The sequence below is a fragment of the Uranotaenia lowii genome, chromosome 3, assembly GCF_029784155.1.
Source record: "Uranotaenia lowii strain MFRU-FL chromosome 3, ASM2978415v1, whole genome shotgun sequence".
NCBI classification, from domain to species: domain Eukaryota; kingdom Metazoa; phylum Arthropoda; class Insecta; order Diptera; family Culicidae; genus Uranotaenia; species Uranotaenia lowii.
The window spans coordinates 83,168,875-83,191,396 of NC_073693.1; the positions used below are offsets into that span (position 1 = coordinate 83,168,875).

The 22,522-nt window shown below is 33.8% G+C and overlaps 2 protein-coding genes across 2 annotated transcripts; one reads left to right on the forward strand and one right to left on the reverse strand.

The window, feature by feature from the left end:
* Positions 1-75: 75 nt before the first annotated feature.
* On the reverse strand, positions 76-21,034 carry LOC129755281 (probable methyltransferase-like protein 25). Its single transcript, XM_055751703.1, has 3 exons — positions 20,553-21,034; positions 19,740-20,495; positions 76-259 (listed from the first exon to the last, which is right to left on the reverse strand). The coding sequence occupies exons 1-3, from the start codon at positions 20,967-20,969 to the stop codon at positions 92-94; spliced, it is 1,341 nt and encodes a 446-aa protein (XP_055607678.1). The 5' UTR covers positions 20,970-21,034; the 3' UTR covers positions 76-91.
* A 623-nt stretch (positions 21,035-21,657) lies between these two features.
* On the forward strand, positions 21,658-22,377 carry LOC129756886 (ARL14 effector protein). Its single transcript, XM_055753930.1, has one exon. It carries the CDS (start codon positions 21,742-21,744, stop codon positions 22,306-22,308), a length of 567 nt encoding a protein of 188 aa, XP_055609905.1. The 5' UTR covers positions 21,658-21,741; the 3' UTR covers positions 22,309-22,377.
* Positions 22,378-22,522: the final 145 nt, after the last annotated feature.

The window sequence follows — 22,522 nt, forward strand, 5'->3', positions numbered from 1 at the left end:
CCTTCAAAAGGGAGAAAGTACGGGGTTATTTCTTTCAATGGAGAATCGTTCGTTAAACTGCAGTTTTTCTCTGAATTCAGCAACAGCTCGTCTATTTGTCCGCAGCTTCGAGTTTTTCCGCCATAATGATAAAACACCGGGGTGAAAGCCGATCGTTGGCTAGCTTCACTAGGTCACTACGGATGTCTAGGCTCTGTCTGCGGGCCTCGGAACGGATGTAGCACAGCCTGTCCAACAGAATCAGGTTCTCACAAATAGCCTTGAGCAGGGGCAAGGGAATAGAGAAGGGAAATCAATTGATTAGACTTTAAAAATGAGCCTTTTTTACTTTAATAAAAATTTGTTTGCATTTTCTGGTTTGGAATGACTGAACAAAAACTTTGGTCATGCAATTACCTATTTCCTTCGACATGTTCCATTTAAATTCAGTGGAACACATATCGCGTACCTTCTTTTTATACCAAAATAAATAAAACCAATTGCTATTATAAGCATTGGATAAGCATGTCATCAACCAGTGCAATCATGTAGTGCAATCATGCAGTGGAAGGAGAGAAGCAATTATCGGTTAGGAATTATAAGAGAAAAATATTATTCTACATTTATGCATTTTTATTTCAATCTGAATTCTGTTTCAGTTTTGAATTCGGAGTGGGTTCTACGTTGAGCCTTTCATCCGTTCTTATCATCATCGTTACTACATCAGTAGTGAAATTTCAACCTAATCGAAATCTTTCTTTTAATTGTAAGGTAGGGTAAATGTACCCGACCTTGGCACCTAAGGCATGGTTTCCCCTTTTTTCGACATTCCTACCTTCCTGTTGAGTGCACCATATAACATCCTTTGAAGAATTTATTTGCTAACTTGCTTAGAGTTCAACAAAAATATGTTTTCTCTATGGAACTTTCATTAATGTGAGTAAAATTCATGCAAAGTACTCACTGCGGTGCTCCAATTACTTGGCCGCCGTACAAATTGTTTGCCGTTTCGATGATCCGATTCTTGACCACCAGCAAAGTGCAATAGATCTTTACCAACAATGCTCAATTGACAATTAACAGAATCGTTGGCTATTCTGAATATAAGGCCACTGACAGAATGACGTCAGCTGAGCGTAAAGTTCTATGCGACGATAGTACACCGGGCGCCACTCATACAACAAAAAGGCTTTTGAAAACATTGATGAAATTTGGTTGAAAGGAAAGCACAAAATAAGCTTTCATTTCAAAAAGTCGAAAGTCCAGAAATTCCGCAATGCGATTGCGACACATAGGGTTATTTTCACTACCAAACAACTGTCTTCATATTGTGGAGCTTGGCTTCATAAAGTAAGAAATTGAAAAATTCCTTGAATGGTATTCAAAAATTTTGCCCTTTTGAATTTGTTAGCTGAGATTATAAGCTTCTAGCAAGAGCCATCTCGAATGCCCGGGGTGTTGCGCAGTGGATTGACACGCCAAATAGATGTTAGAATGTAAACCTTGCTAAAACAGTTTTTTCAATTCGACTCACATCAAATATTTTAAGGAATGATTGGAAAGCAAACGATATTTTCCTGAACTTCCAACTTCTGTTTCCATGAAAAAAATTAGAACAAAATTCCAAAAAATTAAATCTGAGTAGGTATATGGTTCCCAAGCAATAGAAAACGATTCCAAAACTCAATCAATTATGTATTTTATATACTAAAGTCATAAATTTCCATCGATCTAACAATTTTTAGATAAGAAAAACATCTTAAGTCTTGTGAGATGCTTAATTTAACTTAGTTTTTTTTCAATATTTCGAACCACTGTGTTCTGTAGGAGACCACGTGGCTTTTGCTCGGCAGACTGCATTGCAAATGCTGTTCGCACGCATACCAATGTACCTTCGATTCATGGTTCCCAAATAGCGATTTTTGCATTTAAAATGCTTGGATATGACTTTTAGTTAGTCGAATCACTTATGTTCTCCAACTTATTTCGAAGCTTAAGTTGATAGCAACGGTCTTATCATACAACCCAATTAGTATGAAAACATTTGTGCGTAGTTTTAAATGAAGTTTTAGGAAAAACATCAGCCTAAAAATACCTCTTTAATGAACATGTATTTTTTCCAGCTTCCAACACTGGTGGTGTATTAGGATATATTGACAGTTTTACACGAACACCACCTTAGCAGGAGGCCTCAGCCCTAACCTCAAACCATGGGAGAACAGAATCAATTTTTGAGAAGGGCGCACGATAAACGCGATTTTGCGGTACTAATATCGACAAATTCGCCCTGTGGAAAAGCGACACACATATGCTCGTGTTTTGTTTTTTTTGGGTGTTCAGGGCTGCCAAGTGCATTGATATTTGGAAAATGATTATATTTTAAATTGAATTTTTATTGAAAAACGTGTTCATGAGTACTGAGAATTTGCAACTTTCCCCTAGATTTCTATTAGAATATGAAATTAAACGCAACATTTATCTGAACTGAATAACAACTGTCTGTATCGCACACTTAAACGATGTAGCGAATTATGTGAAAATGTTATAAATAATCAGAGCATGCAGGCGATTCTTTTCATAGTCAACATCAACGTGGCTTTTATTAATTTACTTTTTTTTGTAACAGTGAATGATTTTGCATTCGTTTAGAAGTTGGAAACAACTCTTTTTACTTTACCGAGCAGTACATGAAAATATATTGCAGATGTTTTAAATTCACCTTGAAAATTCATTAGCGGAAGATGGCTTATCTTCATCAATTTTATTAGAGTTGCCCGTAATGAATTCAAACGATTAGCTGTTGATTGTTAAAAAATTTAATCAATTCAGAAATATTATAATTAGTTTAAAAAAAACAAATACTGATTTTAGTAACGCGCCTAGCATCACTGGTGAGGCCATCAGCTCATCAAAGTTTGAGGTTATGGCTGAGGCCAATTTTTCGCCAATAAGGGTATATACGGACGATAGTATTGACGAAAAATTGGCCTCAGCCATAACCTCAAATTTTGATTTGCTGGCGGCCTCACCAGTGATGCAAGGTGCGTTACTAAAATCAGTATTTGCTTGTTTTAAACTAATTAAAATATTTCTTAATTGATTAAATTTTTTAACTATCAACAGCTAAAAGTTTGAATTTATTACGGGGCGTCCATAAATTGATGAAGATAAGCTATCTTTTGCTAATGAATTTTCAAGGTGAATTAAAAACATCTGAAATATATTTTCATGTACTGCTCGGTAGATCAAAAAAGAGTTGTTTCTAACTTCTAAACGAATGCAAAATCATTCACTATTACAAACAAGTGAAAGCCCCGTCTTTGTTGAATTTGAAAAGAATCGCCTGCATGCTCTGACTATTTGAAACAAATCCACATAAAGTGGATTCGCTTAAGTGTGCGATACAGTAAGTTGTTCTTTCGTTCAGAAAAATGATGCGTTTAATTTCACATTCGAATATAAATCTACGGGAAAGTTGCAAATTTTTAGTACTCATGAAAAGGTTTTTCAATAACAATGCTTTTAATTGCAAAATCATCGTTTTTCAAATATCAATGCACTTGGCAGCCCTGAACACCCAAAAAATCAAAACACGAACATCTGTGTATCACTTTTCCACAGGGCGAATTTGTTGATTTCAGTACCGGAAAATCGTGTTTATCGTGCGCCCTTCTCAAAAATCGATTGTGTTCTCCCATGGTTTGAGGTTAGGGCTGAGGCCTTCTGGTAAAGTGGTGTTCGTGTAGAACTGTCAATATATCCTAATACTGGCGCCCGTATATACCCTTATTTCGATTGAAGTTGCATGCCAAGAAAAGGAACAAAATTAGTTTTAAATTTTTATTTAAAACCTAAATAAATATTTACTCTTTAGTCTTTCTAGTATTTTTTGATTTTTTGCCGAGTTTAACTGTTAGCATGAGTATTTATTGCAAATTTTTCAAATGAATGTCCGCGTTTGAAAGCGCATGTGAATTTAACAGTTGCACTAGAAAGGTGAGTTCATCTGATTTGCATACGGTGATTTCCAACATAATTTCCTCGGATAAAGATCGAAAAAAATTAACTTCTTTATTAAAGTACAAACAATCAAAAAATTCGGTATGCACAGATTTGAAACAAATTATAATTTCTATTCGCAATGAAAATATATTCAAAAATTTTTAAGCTTTATTTGGACCTGAAAAACATGAAAAGACATGTTGGCATGCCAAGAAAAGGACCATGCCAAAATAGGGCTCACTTACCCTAACATAACGAGGATTATAGAAAAAAATTAACGTTTTTTACTATTCTTTCATATACCACGACTGCTAGAATTTGAAATAGTGAGTTTCAACAAATTTGCAGACGAGTTTTTGTTTGCTACAGGCTACGGCTACAGCATACAGCTGGGCGTAGCATTAAAAAACAAGCCTGCAATGTTGTTTAAATCTCGTAGAATCAAATTTTCATGGTCGCCATATGAAAAGGAATTGTATTAAACATAGTCTATAGGTTCTATTATAGGTATTTGAAAAAGACTTGAAACGGATAGTCTAAATAGCTGCGACGAAAAGCATCTCAAAAGACCGTAATGATTAGTAGCCAAATTGAAAGACGAGATTCCAAAATACCTTAAAAAGGAATAAGATTGATAATTTTTTTTCAATATTCCTCGATTACTTTTTCTGATAAGAGGAATGTGGTATGTTTCATATTTTGAAAACCAGTACTGGACTCCTATGAACGTAAAACATTTTTTTTTTGTTTCGATTATAGTCGTTTTACCATCTTTATGGCATTCGCGACTTTATCAACGTTGCAGTTGGCGGATCAGTATTGAAAAACTTATCCGGTACAACTGTGTTCGATGTTTACTCTTGGGCTCAAACTCGCGGACATCTGCTCAGGAGACAACAGACTTGCCAACTGAGCTATATCACAAGCCCGAACGTAAAACATGGTTTCAGAAATTCATAAGACTAATTTAAATTTTATTCAAAACTTGATTTCGTCTTTGTTTAGAATTTGATGCTTTGAGGGGTAACATTGATCAGTCTCTTTTTTTTTTAACAAGCTTTCGTGATCACAAAGGATATGAAACACCTTCATCATATTTACAAATGCTAGTAGTTGATAAACTAAGGCCTAACAACGAAAGAGGGACCATAATGGTGCATAAATTTAGGATTTTAATTTTTAAACATAACTTTATTTTAGCTACAAAAAAAATAAAATTTTGCCTTCATTCAATTCTTTAGGCCCTTGCACTATTCCCCTTTAAATTTTTCCTTAAAACTTAACCATTTGATAGGGTTTCAAGCCTTTTGTCCCTATTTTTTAAATATCAAAAATTTACCTCAAAATACAACAAAAGCTACACCAAAACTAAAAATTTACTTAGAAAAAAAGTTGAACTTATTTGACAATCAACCTGCTGCTTCTAAACGCTTAGATTTCATCAGGAAGAGTGTTTGTTGCGAGCCTTCGAAAAATTAGATATATACAGATTTTGAAATAACATTTTTACTTACATTTGAAATTTTCAAAAACAAACCAAGTTTTACTCAATTTGTAACTCAACATGAAGGTTTTTAAACGTAGAAAAAAGTTTCAAGACATTTTTGCTTTAGACTTAGTTATTGATGATTATGTGGCAAAATTTCATGTTAATCAAAGCTACCCCGGTGATCAATGTTACCCCGTTTTACGGTACTGCATTTGCATTTTGCTTGAGGGCTTTTTCGATTATTTTCTAGTGAAACATGTTTTGTTTTCTGCCGTGCAATTTTTCTATAGTTTCCTAATCTGAATCATAGTTGATAACTGACAGGCTCACGTATTCCTAAAAATGAACATTAAACTTAAAAACGTATGTTTAACATTTTACATTTGAAATTGTTTTCCTTCATTCAAAATCAGCATTAAAAACAGGAATTGGAGTCAATAATTTAAAAATCTAATCCAGATTCTGGTTGAAAATCAAATTAAGTTTAAATTTTGATTTGAAATCATTACTATTACATTAATTTCAAATTGAGAATTTAAAAAAAAAAACACATTAAACGTTTTTGGATTTCACATGAATATAACTCCTTTTTAATTGTTTTTTCGAAAACAATTCTATATAACTATTTTATTTTTCAAACTATACGTATGTTTTCGTTATAATGATTTTTTTTTAAGTTTGTAGATTTCGAAAAACGCATTTGGTATACCTATTTATACATTTTGCGCTATAATTCTCTTGTTTCTTAACCGATTTAAAAAAAATATATAATTTTGGAAAGCTGACTTTGAAGGTGACTCAAATATGATTCTCAGACAATATTCAGCAACGATCATTTATTTCAAAGTTATTCAAAGTCGAAGATTTTTTTAAAGCATGGTACGGTAAAAAGTCTATAAGTCAGTCATGGCCGTAGGAACGGGGAGGGGAGGTGGTTTGGAGCTAAACCCCCGCAACCCCCCTCCCCCCATGGAAATCCAGGAAAAGCAAACGAGGTGTTCCACTCTATACTCAAATTTTTAAATTATTAATAAAATAAAATTTTGATGATTGAATCAGGTTATTCGAGATAAACAATCTTTACTCAGAACTGATGCCAAAATCTCGAAAACTAATCCCAGGTTCAGAATTCTGCTACAGATTTCTAAAATTTTCTCACTTGACGACAGAAATTTATTTCTGAATACTGAATTTTAAAAGATTAAACTCATTTCAGGGTTCTGGTTCTCTGTTATTTAAACCTAAATTGTATTTCTGTTTCCATATTTCGCATTAGGTATTTATTTAGGATTTTGATTTTAAGTTCGCATCATCATTAGAAAATAATTGAAGAGATGTTTGTATATCAATTTAACAAAGGGGCTTTTTATTCCATTCAAAATTGTATCTATAATTTTTTGAACTCATATGCATTAAAATAATTATTTCCCGAATATGAAATAAAGCACAATATTATGATAATTTAGAATCCGAGCAGTTACAAACGCGTGTATTTTTTTTTTTTTCATTTAATCGAAAAACGTAAGCATTCTAGTGAGTCTCCTTATACTTCTTATCTATTTGGGCAAAAAAAAAAACGACGTTTTCATGAGTTTTCATGTCGACGGTGAAAGATTTCCGAGGTGATTGTGCAAAAATATATTTACCATGTCCTTTTCATCGTAAATTCCTCAAAAACACGTAAACTTTGACATCTGACAAATAGGTTAGGCAGTCCTTTTCATTACCTATACAACGCTGTCAAAATTTTGCATTTCCAAACCCTACGAATGTATAGTTACCACCGTAATGAAGTGCCCGAACCCTAAATGATCATAGCTTTAGAAATCATCCTGAGTTTTGGTTTCATATTCAAATCCGAAGTTCTTAAACTTAATTCTTTCGCAGAATTCAAATATTCAAAATAGAGATCCAGAATTAAAACCTAAAATACGATTTATCATTTAAAATTTATATTTGAATTCAGATTAAAAATGAAATAATGAACTCAGATTGAAACCCGAGACATCAAATATAAAATACTAGATTGATGATTGAGGGCTCTGAAACAAATTTCAATTCTTGGCTCATATCGAAATATTGATCTGGAATCTAAATTCAGAAATCGATTTTTTACTGTTCAGAGATCGTAATGAAACTCGGAAATGATCCAAAGTTCAAATTTCATAATAAGTAATTTTGATAATTTAACTCATTTAAGAGCTCAATCTGAATTTTGATTATTAATACAGTATCTGAGTTCCGAACCTGACTTCATATTAAGGTTCAGAATTTAAATACAGAATAAATATCCAAAAACCAGATTAAGCTCAAAAGGAGTTATAACTATAAAGGTAACTATTTCGTTGAGAAATTTAAATTACAAGAGATCGCAGACTTATAATTTTGATTGTTATTTCAATATCAAAACTTCAAATCTGTAACCAAAGTCAGTCAAATTAAATTTCAGAGAAAAAAAAACAAAAAACAGCACTTTATTTAATGAATTCATTTTTACTAAAAGCATTTGCGGATACATGTAATATCCCGTAAAAAAATTAATAATATTATTATTGGAGTTTTATCAAGAGTCAAATTTTTATACTTCTTCTAAATTAAAACTTGAAGCTGTATCGAGATTATAAGTATCTGGTTTGATCTGCAAAACTTCAATAGATCAAATTTACTTTTCAAAATTAAATTTATTTTCATTAATGGTTAAAATCTTTCAAAATACCCGAGAGTATGATAGATTTAGATTATTTAATTTGAGCATTGAATATTTTTGTTTTATCAAAACGAAGGCTTTCTCACAAAAACTAATTCTTTGTTCAAATCAAATTAGCTGAATTTACCAGATTTTAGAGCAAATTCAATGTGAAATGTAAGTAAGTCTTCTAATTTGTTACTGAAGATTCCTTATACAAATCTAATTAACTATTTTACAGAATTTCGGATGTATTTTCAAAAATTTTTAAGTTATACATAAAACTTTTAATGACGTAAAAGAACATGAAAATGGTTAAGTAAAAGGTAATAGGGAATATTTCTTTGAAATTATTTTTGATTCGTGTATTGTTTGAGCAAACATATTTGAAAAAAAAGGTCACCAAACCCCCCCCCCCCCCCATGAGACCGTTCTTCCTACGGCTCTGAAGTCAGTTATTAAGTGCTGGAAAAACAATTAACTTAGAGTAAGTTCACTGGTGTTGGGAAAAAGTGGAAGAAATTTTGACACTTTCGGCACATTTTGAAAATTTTGCATGCAAAAACATTTTCAAGATCTGTGGCCTTCTAGTTTTTCAATAACACGTGTTCTATTTTCGCATGCTGTGATGCAAAAATAGCTCGATTTCTATCACATACGGCTGAAATTGAAACAGTGCTGTAAAAAAATACAACGCCCAAAGATCTTGGAAACATTTTTGCATGGTAAAATTTTCAAAATGTCAAAATTTCTACCACTTTTTCCCAACACCAGTGAACTTGCTCTTAGTGCCCGAGAAAACTGAAGTTTGAAGCTTTATGTTGCATCTGCACTTATGGAAATATTTTTTAATTTTTTTTTAAGATCATGGGCACAGAAAATGTAAAAAAGTGGCTAATACCGTACTTTTTTATGAATCAACCATCAAATCTGTGCCAGTCATAATAGAAAATGTTTGAAGCGTGAATTGGAAAGATGATGTAATTTGTGACAATTTGGCATAATTAGATTTCTAAAACATGATACACAGAATTTTTGACAACTATTCAAAAATTTTATCAATCTGCATTTTCTGAGATTATTATTGCAACTAAATTCGACTTTGCACTGGACTTTGAGTATGTTATCGCAAGATTTGGGCAATAAAACTAGGGGAGAAGAAGGCTATATGATTTACATTTCATTTCGTTTAATATTGTGATTTCAGTTGAAATCCGAAGTTTTCGCGCTAGTGATTTGCAACCTTGCCAACCAGCGACGATAAAAAAAATCATCAAACATCTCGACAACCGGCAACACTTTCGTTTCGTGTCTGGTCAACATATTGTCATTGAAGTTGAAATCCGAAGTTTTCGCGCTGGTGATCGGCAACCTTGCCAACTAGCGACGTTGTGAAATATCATTACTGGCAACCAGCGTGCCTATACAGCTACGGGTGGTTGCATATTGAGCAATAGTTGGCAAGGAGTACCAAAAGTTTCTCATTGGTGGGGGTGGAGACGGAGCGCTTTTTGACAGCGAATTGTTCGCCTACCATGCCTATGATTACGATTGCCTGTCACAAGATGGACGATTCCGTGTATTCACGCAGAGTAAACTTGAATTTTGGAACGAATTAAATCTGACTTTGATTCAAAACATTCATTTTTTTGAATCCAGCTCCTGTTTTCTTTGAATCAATGAATTATAGTTTTGATTGAAAAGAATAATTTTTGAAAGAAAGAATAAATTTTTTGAATTGAATAACTTTGGACTTTGATTTCAAACAAATTCTTTGATTCAAAAGAAATTTGTTCAATTGCATATTTCTTTAGAAACAAAGTAAATTTTCTTTCAACCGTAGAAAAATGTTTCAAACTGAAAAGAATAATTTTTTGAAACAAAAACTTCAAACTTAGAAGATATTTTGCATTGACTTGCAAGAAGAACAGAAAACCGAAAAATCGAATAAAGTTCGGCCGCTCGTTTTAAAAATCAAACCAGTGAATCGGAGTAAGCTATAAATAAGGAGGATTCAGGATGCAAAATGGTAAGTGTTAGTTAATAAATACTGAATATTTAAGTGAATTCAAGATTTTCTAAAACGCTTGTATAGTTACAGGACCACGGCCGACGGATAGATTTCCAAGTCTCTCGAACATGGAGAAAGCTGCGCAAAGTAACATCTCCCCAAATCCCGCGGTCGTATTTTTTCGGCTCAATCTTCAACGGCAATCACCAGTCGGACCAGCCAGCAGCTGGAGCAGAGGACTGAACCAGCTGTCAAATCGCATACAAACGCACCGTACCAAATTTTTGGTACCAGAACGTCAGTGTGGTTCCCGAAATTAAACACTTCACCCCATAACAGACTCGAAATAGGGTAGCATTTTTGTTGCCAAACGCATCTGTTGTTGTCATACTGCAGATTTAGAATGAATTTTTACAAGGATTATGCTGAAAACTCTGCATTTTGTGCCCAACCATAATTTATTAATGTTACCAAAGATCCCTTTGATTGACATTCTCGAGCCGCAGATATCATTCAAAGGATTATTAAAAATTGCCTCTGGTTGAAATTTTTGCAATGAGGACGCCATGTTGCCGCTATACGTGTTTCACTCGTTTCATTTTTCTTCTTCCTGCGGGTTTCTTGACTGAAAACTTGGTACGGGAATTTTTGTTTTCTTCAGCCCCTTGAGCTGGAGTGGCTTGCGGAAGTTTATTGACCGGCCCACGGAGAATGCGAAACTTTGTCAACGATATCAAGGACCCTACTCGGTTATAGTGAACCAGTGTTTAATGTGTTTGTGAATAAGAAAGAATTTAAGAACTAAAATTGTATCTTTTTATTATTCAAACTCCTAATAGGAACTTCGAAACAACAGGGTAAAAATCTTCCAATTGGAATAAATGGAAAATGGTTCAATGAATAAATGCTTTTAAATCTATATCTAAATTACCTTTGAGCAAAGATAATAACTTTAAATCAAATGAAACTGGTTTTTGTATCAAAGCATTAATATTTTGAATCTAAGATTTTTCAAAAGAAAAAATCTTTGAAACAGAGGAAAATGCATTTGAACCAAAGGATTTTTTATTTATACCAAAACCAAAGGAAAAAATCCTTTGTTTTTGCGGCACTTTCCTTTGAAATAAAAAATCTTTGGTATAAGAACACACCCGAAGTTGTACACGTCCTGATAATAACTTGTCGCCAGTGAGTGTCGCCAGTAAACGTCGCCAGCGCTCATTGACGATAACTCCGGTTTGGGGATTCAGCGACAATAAAATGTCGTCGATGACGTCGCCGTCGCTGCTGGTGACGAAAACCCCGGTAATATGTGTGGCACGGGGCGGTAGTTGACTCAAAATACACCTTTCCTCTGACTCCAGTACACACTCCTCCACTGAGATCGTTCTAAGGGACAGTTTTCGCTTAGCAAGTGAACTTTTTGAATATATAGCGTCTAAATTAAACAACTAACCAAAAGTTAGTGGACTATTCAGCAATTAGTGGGTAAGCGCTCTTGTGCTGAACACTGCAGTTGTGAAAGATAGATGCGTTCATTCTGTGGCGTGAAAATTGTGATTTCTGTGAATCGTGATGATTGCAACCCTACACGGAATCACAACAACTGCATCTATGTATTTTCAAATATATTCAATTAGTTAGAAAAAAAAAGTTTTGAAAAAATCTAAAACAATCTAAAAAATAATCTAAAATTAAAGCGATCAATTTCAGAGGTAAGATATGAATGCATATCTTTAAAAAAAATCATTTCTATGTAAAAGCCGTTAGGGGGCATCCATAAATTACGTAACGCTCCTAGGGGGGGGAGGGAGTAAGCTCGATCGTTACGAATTGTGACATAGGGGAGGGGGGGAGGTATGCTCATCGTTACGTAACGATTTTTTCCTTAAAAATTTCAGTTTCATTGCAGCTATTTTGATGTCATCCAATTTTGGCAGAATGATATGCAAACCAAAATTAGCTTAAAATTTGTGAGCTTCAGTATGATTGAAACTGGATTGTAAGCTTTCCTTTTTAAAGATTCTGAGATAGATTCCTTAAAATGTGTATTGGATATCCGGGAAATAGCCGTTGGAAAACCGAATATTGGGTACATCTATCCCCAAAAACGCAATGCAACCTTAAGACGGAGATTTTACTATTTTTTCTCAATTAATTTTTTTTTGTTTCGATTATAGTCGTTTTAACATCTTTATGTCATTCGCGACTCTCAATTAATTTAAAAAAATGCAACTTTGATTATTCCGACGAATATTACTAAATGGAGTATATTTTGAGTAACAAGTTATGCACTTTGAACAAAATTAAGTAAACAAGGTAAATCATGAGTTTACAAGCACAGAGCAACTCGTAATAAGACATTCAATTTATTTTATCAGAGAATTATATCATCAATGAGTATTAAGAAGCGATTCTGATCAATATTAATTCCGTTTTAAAGAACGTTAAAAAATTTAGGTTAAAATCTTTTTTTGACCTTCGAAAATCAGTATTTAAAAACCCGATTTAATACACTTAACAGTGGATTGGAGCCTTTCTAACAGAGTGTAAGTTATATTTGGAAATATATAAAATAATATAGAATACACATGATAGATTCCTTCCCTCTGCATCATATAAGTATGATTTCAGATATTCAAACAAGAAAAATTCCGATCTCAATATAAAAACCCGATTTAATACACTTAACAGTGGATTGGAGCCTTTCTAACAGAGTGTAAGTTATATTTGGAAATATATAAAATAATATAGAATACACATGATAGATTCCTTCCCTCTGCATCATATAAGTATGATTTCAGATATTCAAACAAGAAAAATTCCGATCTCAATATAAAAAAATGATGCATAGTACGTTTTTTGGGGAAAAGCGAACTGGTATGTAAGGAGTTCATTTTATGTATGGAAAGAGTGGTATTTAAACAGTTGAATTTCCAAGTCTTATAACATGCTGAAATGGTGCCGTGGTAGCAACCAGAACTTTCACGATGCTGGTCACGGTTCGAATCTTACTGTTTTTTTATGCTTTTTTTTACTGAATAAGTAAAACCAACTACAATATTGATGGATAGCCGTGACACGTGGCCTAGCATGATACCTTTTTTAGAGCTCTACCATGCATAAAAGAAAAAATTCTCACAAAAGCAGGGGAAAGTAATATGACTATGAAATGATTAATCTCATTCTGAAAACTAAATCTGAAATCTTATTCTGATTCTAAAGTTTGAATTTTGAGTTACAGCACTTAGTCTAATATTTGAATATAATTTCCAATTTCAAATTCCAGGTTGATCTTTAATCCGAATTCTTAATCAGAATTCTAAATCTGAATTCTGAATCTGAATTCTGAATCTGAACTCAGAATTTGAATTATGAATCTGAATTCTGGATTCAAATTCAGAATTAAGATTTTAGAATTAAGAATTAAGAATTTAGAATTCAGAATTCAGAATTCAGAATTCAGAATTCTGGATTCTGAATTCTCCATTCAAAACTTTGAATTTTGATTTCCTAATTTTAATTCTGAATCTAAATTCTAAATCTGTATTCTGTATCTGAATTCTGTATCTGAATCTGGAATCTGGATTCTAAATCTGAATCTGAATTCTAATTCTGGATTCTGAATCTGAATTCTGAATCTGATAAAGATGGATAGAAAAATGAAGAGAAAAGAGCAAAAGAACATTTTTGCAAGGAAAACTTATAAACGCACACCATACTTTACCCCGCAACATCAATCATTATAAATTTTCAATTCCGATATTCTTTCTCCAAGAATCTAAATTTTCACCGATATGCTGAAAATAAATTTACAAAAATCTGAATTCTGAATCTGAATTCTGATTGTGAATTCTGAATTTGAATTCTGAATCTGAATTCTGAACCTGGCCCGTCCGGAGTATACGTGTCCACCACATGTAGACTTCGGACCAACCAGATTTCATTGTATAGGTTAAGGTAGTGCCACCTCTATCCCGGTACTACTTCTCCTAAATAATGAAATGTTGCAGGGTAAAGTATGGTGTACGTTAATAAGTTTCCTCGCAAAAATGCTCTTTCGCTCTTTTCAACATCTGTAAATTTTCTTCTCACTTCTCTATCCATCTTTATCAATTTCATAACTACTTTTCACCGATATGCCGAAAAATAAATTTACAAAATTAATTAACGGTGGTTAACTTATCTTAAGAATCTGAATTCTGAATCTGAATTCTGAATCTGAATTCTGAATCTGAATTCTGAATCTGAATTCTGAATCTGAATTCTGAATCTGAATTCTGAATCTGAATTCTGAATCTGAATTCTGAATCTGAATTCTGAATCTGAATTCTGAATCTGAATTCTGAATCTGAATTCTGAATCTGAATCTGAATTCTGAATCTGAATTCTGAATCTGAATTCTGAATCTGAATTCTGAATCTGAATTCTGAATCTGAATTCTGAATCTGAATTCTGAATCTGAATTCTGAATCTGAATTCTGAATCTGAATTCTGAATCTGAATTCTGAATCTGAATTCTGAATCTGAATTCTGAATCTGAATTCTGAATCTGAATTCTGAATCTGAATTCTGAATCTGAATTCTGAATCTGAATTCTGAATCTGAATTCTGAATCTGAATTCTGAATCTGAATTCTGAATCTGAATTCTGAATCTGAATTCTGAATCTGAATTCTGAATCTGAATTCTGAATCTGAATTCTGAATCTGAATTCTGAATCTGAATTCTGAATCTGAATTCTGAATCTGAATTCTGAATCTGAATTCTGAATCTGAATTCTGAATCTGAATTCTGAATCTGAATTCTGAATCTGAATTCTGAATCTGAATTCTGAATCTGAATTCTGAATCTGAATTCTGAATCTGAATTCTGAATCTGAATTCTGAATCTGAATTCTGAATCTGAATTCTGAATCTGAATTCTGAATCTGAATTCTGAATCTGAATTCTGAATCTGAATTCTGAATCTGAATTCTGAATCTGAATTCTGAATCTGAATTCTGAATCTGAATTCTGAATCTGAATTCTGAATCTGAATTCTGAATCTGAATTCTGAATCTGAATTCTGAATCTGAATTCTGAATCTGAATTCTGAATCTGAATTCTGAATCTGAATTCTGTATCTGAATTCTGCATCTGAATTCTGAATCTGAATTCTGAATCTGAATTCTGAATCTGAATTCTGAATCTGAATTCTGAATCTGAATTCTGAAACTGAATTCTGAACCTAAATTCTGAATCTGAATTCTGAATCTGAATTCTGAATCTGAATTCTGAATCTGAATTCTGAATCTGAATTCTGAATCTGAATTCCGAATCTGAATTCGGAATCTGAATTCTGAATCTGAATTCTGAATCTGAATTCTGAATCTGAATTCTGAATCTGAATTCTGAATCTGAATTCTGAATCTAAATTCTGAATCTGAATTCTGAATCTGAATTCTGAATCTGAATTCTGAATCTGAATTCTGAATCTGAATTCTGAATCTGAATTCTGAATCTGAATTCTGAATCTGAATTCTGAATTCTGAATTCTTAATTATGAATTCTGAATTCTGAATCTGAATTCTGAATTCTGAATCTGAATTCTGAATCTGAATTCTGAATCTGAATTCTGAATCTGAATTCTAAATCTGAATATGAGTTCTGAATCTGAATTTTGAATTCTGAATTCTGAATCCTGAATTCTGATTTCTAAACCTGTATTCTGAATTTGAAAACTGAATCTGAATTCTGCATCTGAAATTGAATCTAAATTATGTATGAGTATGTAGAAATGAAAAAAAAAACATAAAAACACGGGTAAAAAAAACGAAGGTCATAAAATCTTCATATAAATTCCCCCCCCAACGCAGTTTTCTGTACGGCTCTGCATTTTGTTGACACCCGGCATGGCTATAGACACTATAATTTCATATATGAAATTATAGTGTCTATAGGCATGGCGGACTCTGAAGGAAACGCCCATCCGCCATTTGCTGCATTGAAAAGCAAGAAGTGTAAGATATATACACTGTTGCCGTATTTGCCCCAGCAGACTGAGAAACTGCCCAGACCACGGTGCGTCTTAGTAATGCCTTTTACCTATTTGAGTTTGGGCCACTCTTTCTTAAGCGTGCTGATGGTTTATTGGATAGCGTATGCGCCTTGGGATCTGAAGGTTTTTGGTTCGATTCCCGAGTCAATAAATTTTAATTTTTTATTTTGATTATCTCTAATTTATAAATGATTGCTGGTGCTGCTGCTTCGAGGCGCCACTAGCAACTTTTTTTTATGCCATAATAAGTATGATATTTATTTCGTAAAGAAAACGGTTTCAACTATTTTGTTTTTTTCCCGTTTTTGAAAGGGTTGTGTAGAAAAAAAAAATGCATTCTTTTGAGACTAAAATCATTTTAATTGTGCAGCCCAGTTTCGCAAAAACGTTCTTGACATTTTTAAAATGGCACATACAAATCCACGGACATCAACAGAACTCGTCGAGCTGAGTCGATAGGTACCTATAAAGGTATGTCTAAGACCCATAATTAATGATCTCTCAAATCGACCGATAACCAAACCTTTCTGTTAGAAAGGCAAAAAATGATGCATAGTACGTTTTTTGGGGAAAAGCGAACTGGTATGTAAGGAGTTCATTTTATGTATGGAAAGAGTGGTATTTAAACAGTTGAATTTCCAAGTCTTATAACATGCTGAAATGGTGCCGTGGTAGCAACCAGAACTTTCACGATGCTGGTCACGGTTCGAATCTTACTGTTTTTTTATGCTTTTTTTTACTGAATAAGTAAAACCAACTACAATATTGATGGATAGCCGTGACACGTGGCCTAGCATGATACCTTTTTTAGAGCTCTACCATGCATAAAAGAAAAAATTCTCACAAAAGCAGGGGAAAGTAATATGACTATTAAATGATTAATCTCATTCTGAAAACTAAATCTGAAATCTTATTCTGATTCTAAAGTTTGAATTTTGAGTTACAGCACTTAGTCTAATATTTGAATATAATTTCCAATTTCATATTCCAGGTTGATCTTTAATCCGAATTCTTAATCAGAATTCTAAATCTGAATTCTGAATCTGAATTCTGAATCTGAACTCAGAATTTGAATTATGAATCTGAATTCTGGATTCAAATTCAGAATTAAGATTTTAGAATTAAGAATTAAGAATTTAGAATTCAGAATTCAGAATTCAGAATTCAGAATTCTGGATTCTGAATTCTCCATTCAAAACTTTGAATTTTGATTTCCTAATTTTAATTCTGAATCTAAATTCTAAATCTGTATTCTGTATCTGAATTCTGTATCTGAATCTGGAATCTGGATTCTAAATCTGAATCTGAATTCTAATTCTGGATTCTGAATCTGAATTCTGAATCTGATAAAGATGGATAGAAAAATGAAGAGAAAAGAGCAAAAGAACATTTTTGCAAGGAAAACTTATAAACGCACACCATACTTTACCCCGCAACATCAATCATTATAAATTTTCAATTCCGATATTCTTTCTCCAAGAATCTAAATTTTCACCGATATGCTGAAAATAAATTTAAAAAATTTTAATTCTGAATCTGAATTCTGATTGTGAATTCTGAATTTGAATTCTGAATTTGAATTCTGAATCTGAATTCTGAATCTGAATTCTGAATCTGAATTCTGAATCTGAATTCTGAATCTGAATTCTGAATCTGAATTCTGAATCTGAATTCTGAATCTGAATTCTGAATCTGAATTCTGAATCTGAATTCTGAATCTGAATTCTGAATCTGAATTCTGAATCTGAATTCTGAATCTGAATTCTGAATCTGAATTCTGAATCTGAATTCTGAATCTGAATTCTGAATCTGAATTCTGAATCTGAATTCTGAATCTGAATTCTGAATCTGAATTCTGAATCTGAATTCTGAATCTGAATTCTGAATCTGAATTCTGAATCTGAATTCTGAATCTGAATTCTGAATCTGAATTCTGAATCTGAATTCTGAATCTGAATTCTGAAACTGAATTCTGAACCTAAATTCTGAATCTGAATTCTGAATCTGAATTCTGAATCTGAATTCTGAATCTGAATTCTGAATCTGAATTCCGAATCTGAATTCGGAATCTGAATTCTGAATCTGAATTCTGAATCTGAATTCTGAATCTGAATTCTGAATCTGAATTCTGAATCTAAATTCTGAATCTGAATTCTGAATCTGAATTCTGAATCTGAATTCTGAATCTGAATTCTGAATCTGAATTCTGAATCTGAATTCTGAATCTGAATTCTGAATCTGAATTCTGAATTATGAATTCTGAATTCTGAATCTGAATTCTGAATCTGAATTCTGAATCTGAATTCTGAATCTGAATTCTGAATCTGAATTCTGAATCTGAATTCTGAATCTGAATTCTGAATCTGAATTCTGAATCTGAATTCTAAATCTGAATTCTGAATCTGAATATGAGTTCTGAATCTGAATTTTGAATTCTGAATTCTGAATCCTGAATTCTGATTCCTAAACCTGTATTCTGAATTTGAAAACTGAATCTGAATTCTGCATCTGAAATTGAATCTAAATTATGTATGAGTATGTAGAAATGAAAAAAAAAACATAAAAACACGGGTAAAAAAAACGAAGGTCATAAAATCTTCATATAAATTCCCCCCCCAACGCAGTTTTCTGTAAGGCTCTGCATTTTGTTGACACCCGGCATGGCTATAGACACTATAATTTCATATATGAAATTATAGTGTCTATAGGCATGGCGGACTCTGAAGGAAACGCCCATCCGCCATTTGCTGCATTGAAAAGCAAGAAGTGTAAGATATATACACTGTTGCCGTATTTGCCCCAGCTGACTGAGAAACTGCCCAGACCACGGTGCGTCTTAGTAATGCCTTTTACCTATTTGAGTTTGGGCCACTCTTTCTTAAGCGTGCTGATGGTTTATTGGATAGCGTATGCGCCTTGGGATCTGAAGGTTTTTGGTTCGATTCCCGAGTCAATAAATTTTAATTTTTTATTTTGATTATCTCTAATTTATAAATGATTGCTGGTGCTGCTGCTTCGAGGCGCCACTAGCAACTTTTTTTTATGCCATAATAAGTATGATATTTATTTCGTAAAGAAAACGGTTTCAACTATTTTGTTTTTTTTCCCGTTTTTGAAAGGGTTGTGTAGAAAAAAAAATGCATTCTTTTGAGACTAAAATCATTTTAATTGTGCAGCCCAGTTTCGCAAAAACGTTCTTGACATTTTTAAAATGGCACATACAAATCCACGGACATCTACAGAACTCGTCGAGCTGAGTCGATAGGTACCTATAAAGGTATGTCTAAGACCCATAATTAATGATCTCTCAAATCGACCGATAACCAAACCTTTCTGTTAGAAAGGCAAAACATGAGAAAATCGGAGGAGAGGGGGGGGGGGGGGTAATTATCAGCGTTACGTAATTTTCATAGGGGGGTACGTCGAAGCCTTACGATTTGTGACATACGGGGGGGAGGGGGTCAAAAAAGTGCATTTTTTGCGTTACGTAATTTATGGATGCCGCCTTACTAAAAAAGGAGTTTGAAGACTTACCTGAAGGCACGTCTGAAAGCAAGTCAAATATTCAGCCAGCCTGTCTCCGTTTGGATATTTAGCGGCAGTCTCTTGAAGTCCCTGTATTTGCTCTTCACTCCATCCCGTGCAATCAATTGGATTCGTGGTATGATGCAATTTGAAGGTGTCCAATATTGTGGCTTTCGCTTCATTTGTTTTATTTTTTGTTACAAATTCATCTTCTCGCAGTATCGATTGTACTAAACTGCGCTCAAACATGGCCTGACCATGTTTCGCATGTTCTTCTGATGTCATATTTTGCCATCGTGAGGCAGTTTGTTGGCAGCCTAGCCGGAGGAAGGGTCTGCCCAAGAAATTTGACTCGTGACTCGTCATTATCGTTTTCAGTTCGTCACTTACAGGAATATTTACGAATCGGATACAGTCTTCCGTTATCGGTTTTAGTTTATGATAGCAACAAGGCATGATAACAAGTTTGCTTATCTCTGTGTTCTGCAGAAACATTTTTATAGCAGTCAGCGATAGATCAGCGCATGCATGCAGTCCAACTATGGCAAATTTGTTTATACAATTTTTAAATTCGGCTTCAGCGCGACTTTTAATGTAATCATACGAAGACTCTTCAATGAAATGTTGCAAGAAAACAACCGAGTCTTTAGTTTTGGGGAACAGCTTTTCTTGCCTTTGATTGCAAGATAATACTCTAGATTCGTCCCCTTCGAATCCGAATACAGAAAATTCGTAGTTTTGATGTAAATGCTGACTCAAGTAGCCCTAAAATAAATATATTGGTTATTTTCAATTAACTTGTATAATATGGATCAACTTTACCAATCCGGAACCAAAGTCTAATAGAAGTTCGTCTTTCGAGCATAGGTTACCGATCACTGCACTCAGATGTTCGATTTCGTACAACTTTTTAGGGCTAACACCTTTCAAAATGCTTGTTTTATGTTTCACCTGTTCGACTCGAGTGTAAATAACACTCAGTTTCCTAGCTTCACCTAGAAAGTTTTTCAAATCCTCACACCACGTGTCGCCGATGTATCCCAACGGTATTCGGTTCAGTTCCTCGTTTGTGGCGCCATTCAAATCACCAATCCATTCGTTCGAAATTCGATCCAAAACACCCTCTTGGACGAATTTGGTGTTGGAATGTTCGAAAATCCAGCGGTACTTTTGCAAGAAATCGACACAGTGGGAAAAATATTCGGTAAACTTGAAGTTTTGATCAAATTGAGTAGACATTCCGAAAGTTTAACTCACAAAATCGAGGAAAATCACTGCATTTGAAATTTTGCAAATCTGATGAATGCTCAATATTTTGATTTAGTTGTTGACAAGAGGTGACATAGAACGATATCTATTTTGGTTATTTTCAAATTGACCGTTTTATTGCATGTCCTTTAAGTTGTATTCCATGAGTTGAGAAAAATTAAATGCTGAATCTGATGATTAAATTCATCGGAGGTTGATGAGCATTTTCAATACGATGAGGAGTTTATTATTGAAAATAAAAATCTACAACTTAAAAATTAAATTAAACTCTGCGATGATTGACCCACAGTAAATCGTTCCAGGTCGCTGACACTAAATTGAACAGCAACGCCACCACGCGGTGGATAGTGCAACTGTAATACAACACGCTCATAGAGCATTTTTCAAAAATGAGTTTTGCTGTTGTTTTAGGTTTTGAGTTTAAGTGTTTCAAAATTTTAAAAATCAATCACTAGTTTTTTATGAATAAAACTTAACATTGCTGCATGCAGATACATCTACATATTTTGATTATTTCATTATTTACAATAAACAATGGGGAAAGGAATAAAAATATCTGAACTAGTTTGTACTAGTCTCAATAACGAGTAATTGATCATTGTTCAGAACATCTCGATTTTAATCAAACATTCTTTATCGTGTACTGTTTGTTTATTTTCATGAAGCATCGCATCGTAAAATTAAAAAGGGCAAAACAAAAATCGGTTTCATTTAAAAAATCACATTAAATTGTTTATCCAGTATGGATGATTGTGTGGAAATCGCTTCCTCGGATGAGGAAAACACCCAGCAGCGGGTCGTCGTTGAGCACGTTGAGCGGGGAAGCCAGGAATCGGAGCGAATAGGGATATCGTCGGCATCATCTTCTCCACATCCGCAAACACCTCAACCGGAACGGAACAACACTCCGGTTTCGGCCAACCTACGGAACCAGCACATGAAGCAAACTCGAAGTCAAACCACTGCACCGAACCAACTGAAGCTGCTCGAAACGGATCCCAAGTTTATGGCCAACTTCAACCCGGCACTGTCCCGCCGGGAGAAACGTAAGATGAACCGGAAGTCCACCCCGCTGGTGCAACCGAAAGCTACCGGAATCTACAACGAGAAGGGAATTCATCGGGAATCCGGCAGGGACATGTGCGACTGTTTGGATCTGTCCTGCCCGGGCTGTCACTTTGCATGCCAATGTTGTGGCAGTGCAATGTGTGGTCCCCATTGTCGGGTGACGCGCAAGTGGATGTACGAAACCATCGAACATGACGCCAAGGATCTCATCATAAGGAACAAGTTCATGGCGAAAAAGTAGAGCTAAGAATAATTGTATGTATTTCAAATTAATAGATTAAGTAAAATATAATGACATTTTCAATAACAAGTATTAGGCGTTTCAGAGTTGTTTATTTTATCCGAAAGTATCTAAATCGATACAGTAATTTATATATTCTGAAATAAAACTTTGCTGCAGTTAGTAAAATGATTATATAGAAGATGAAAAGGTTACTTAAAGAACCTGCAAACTA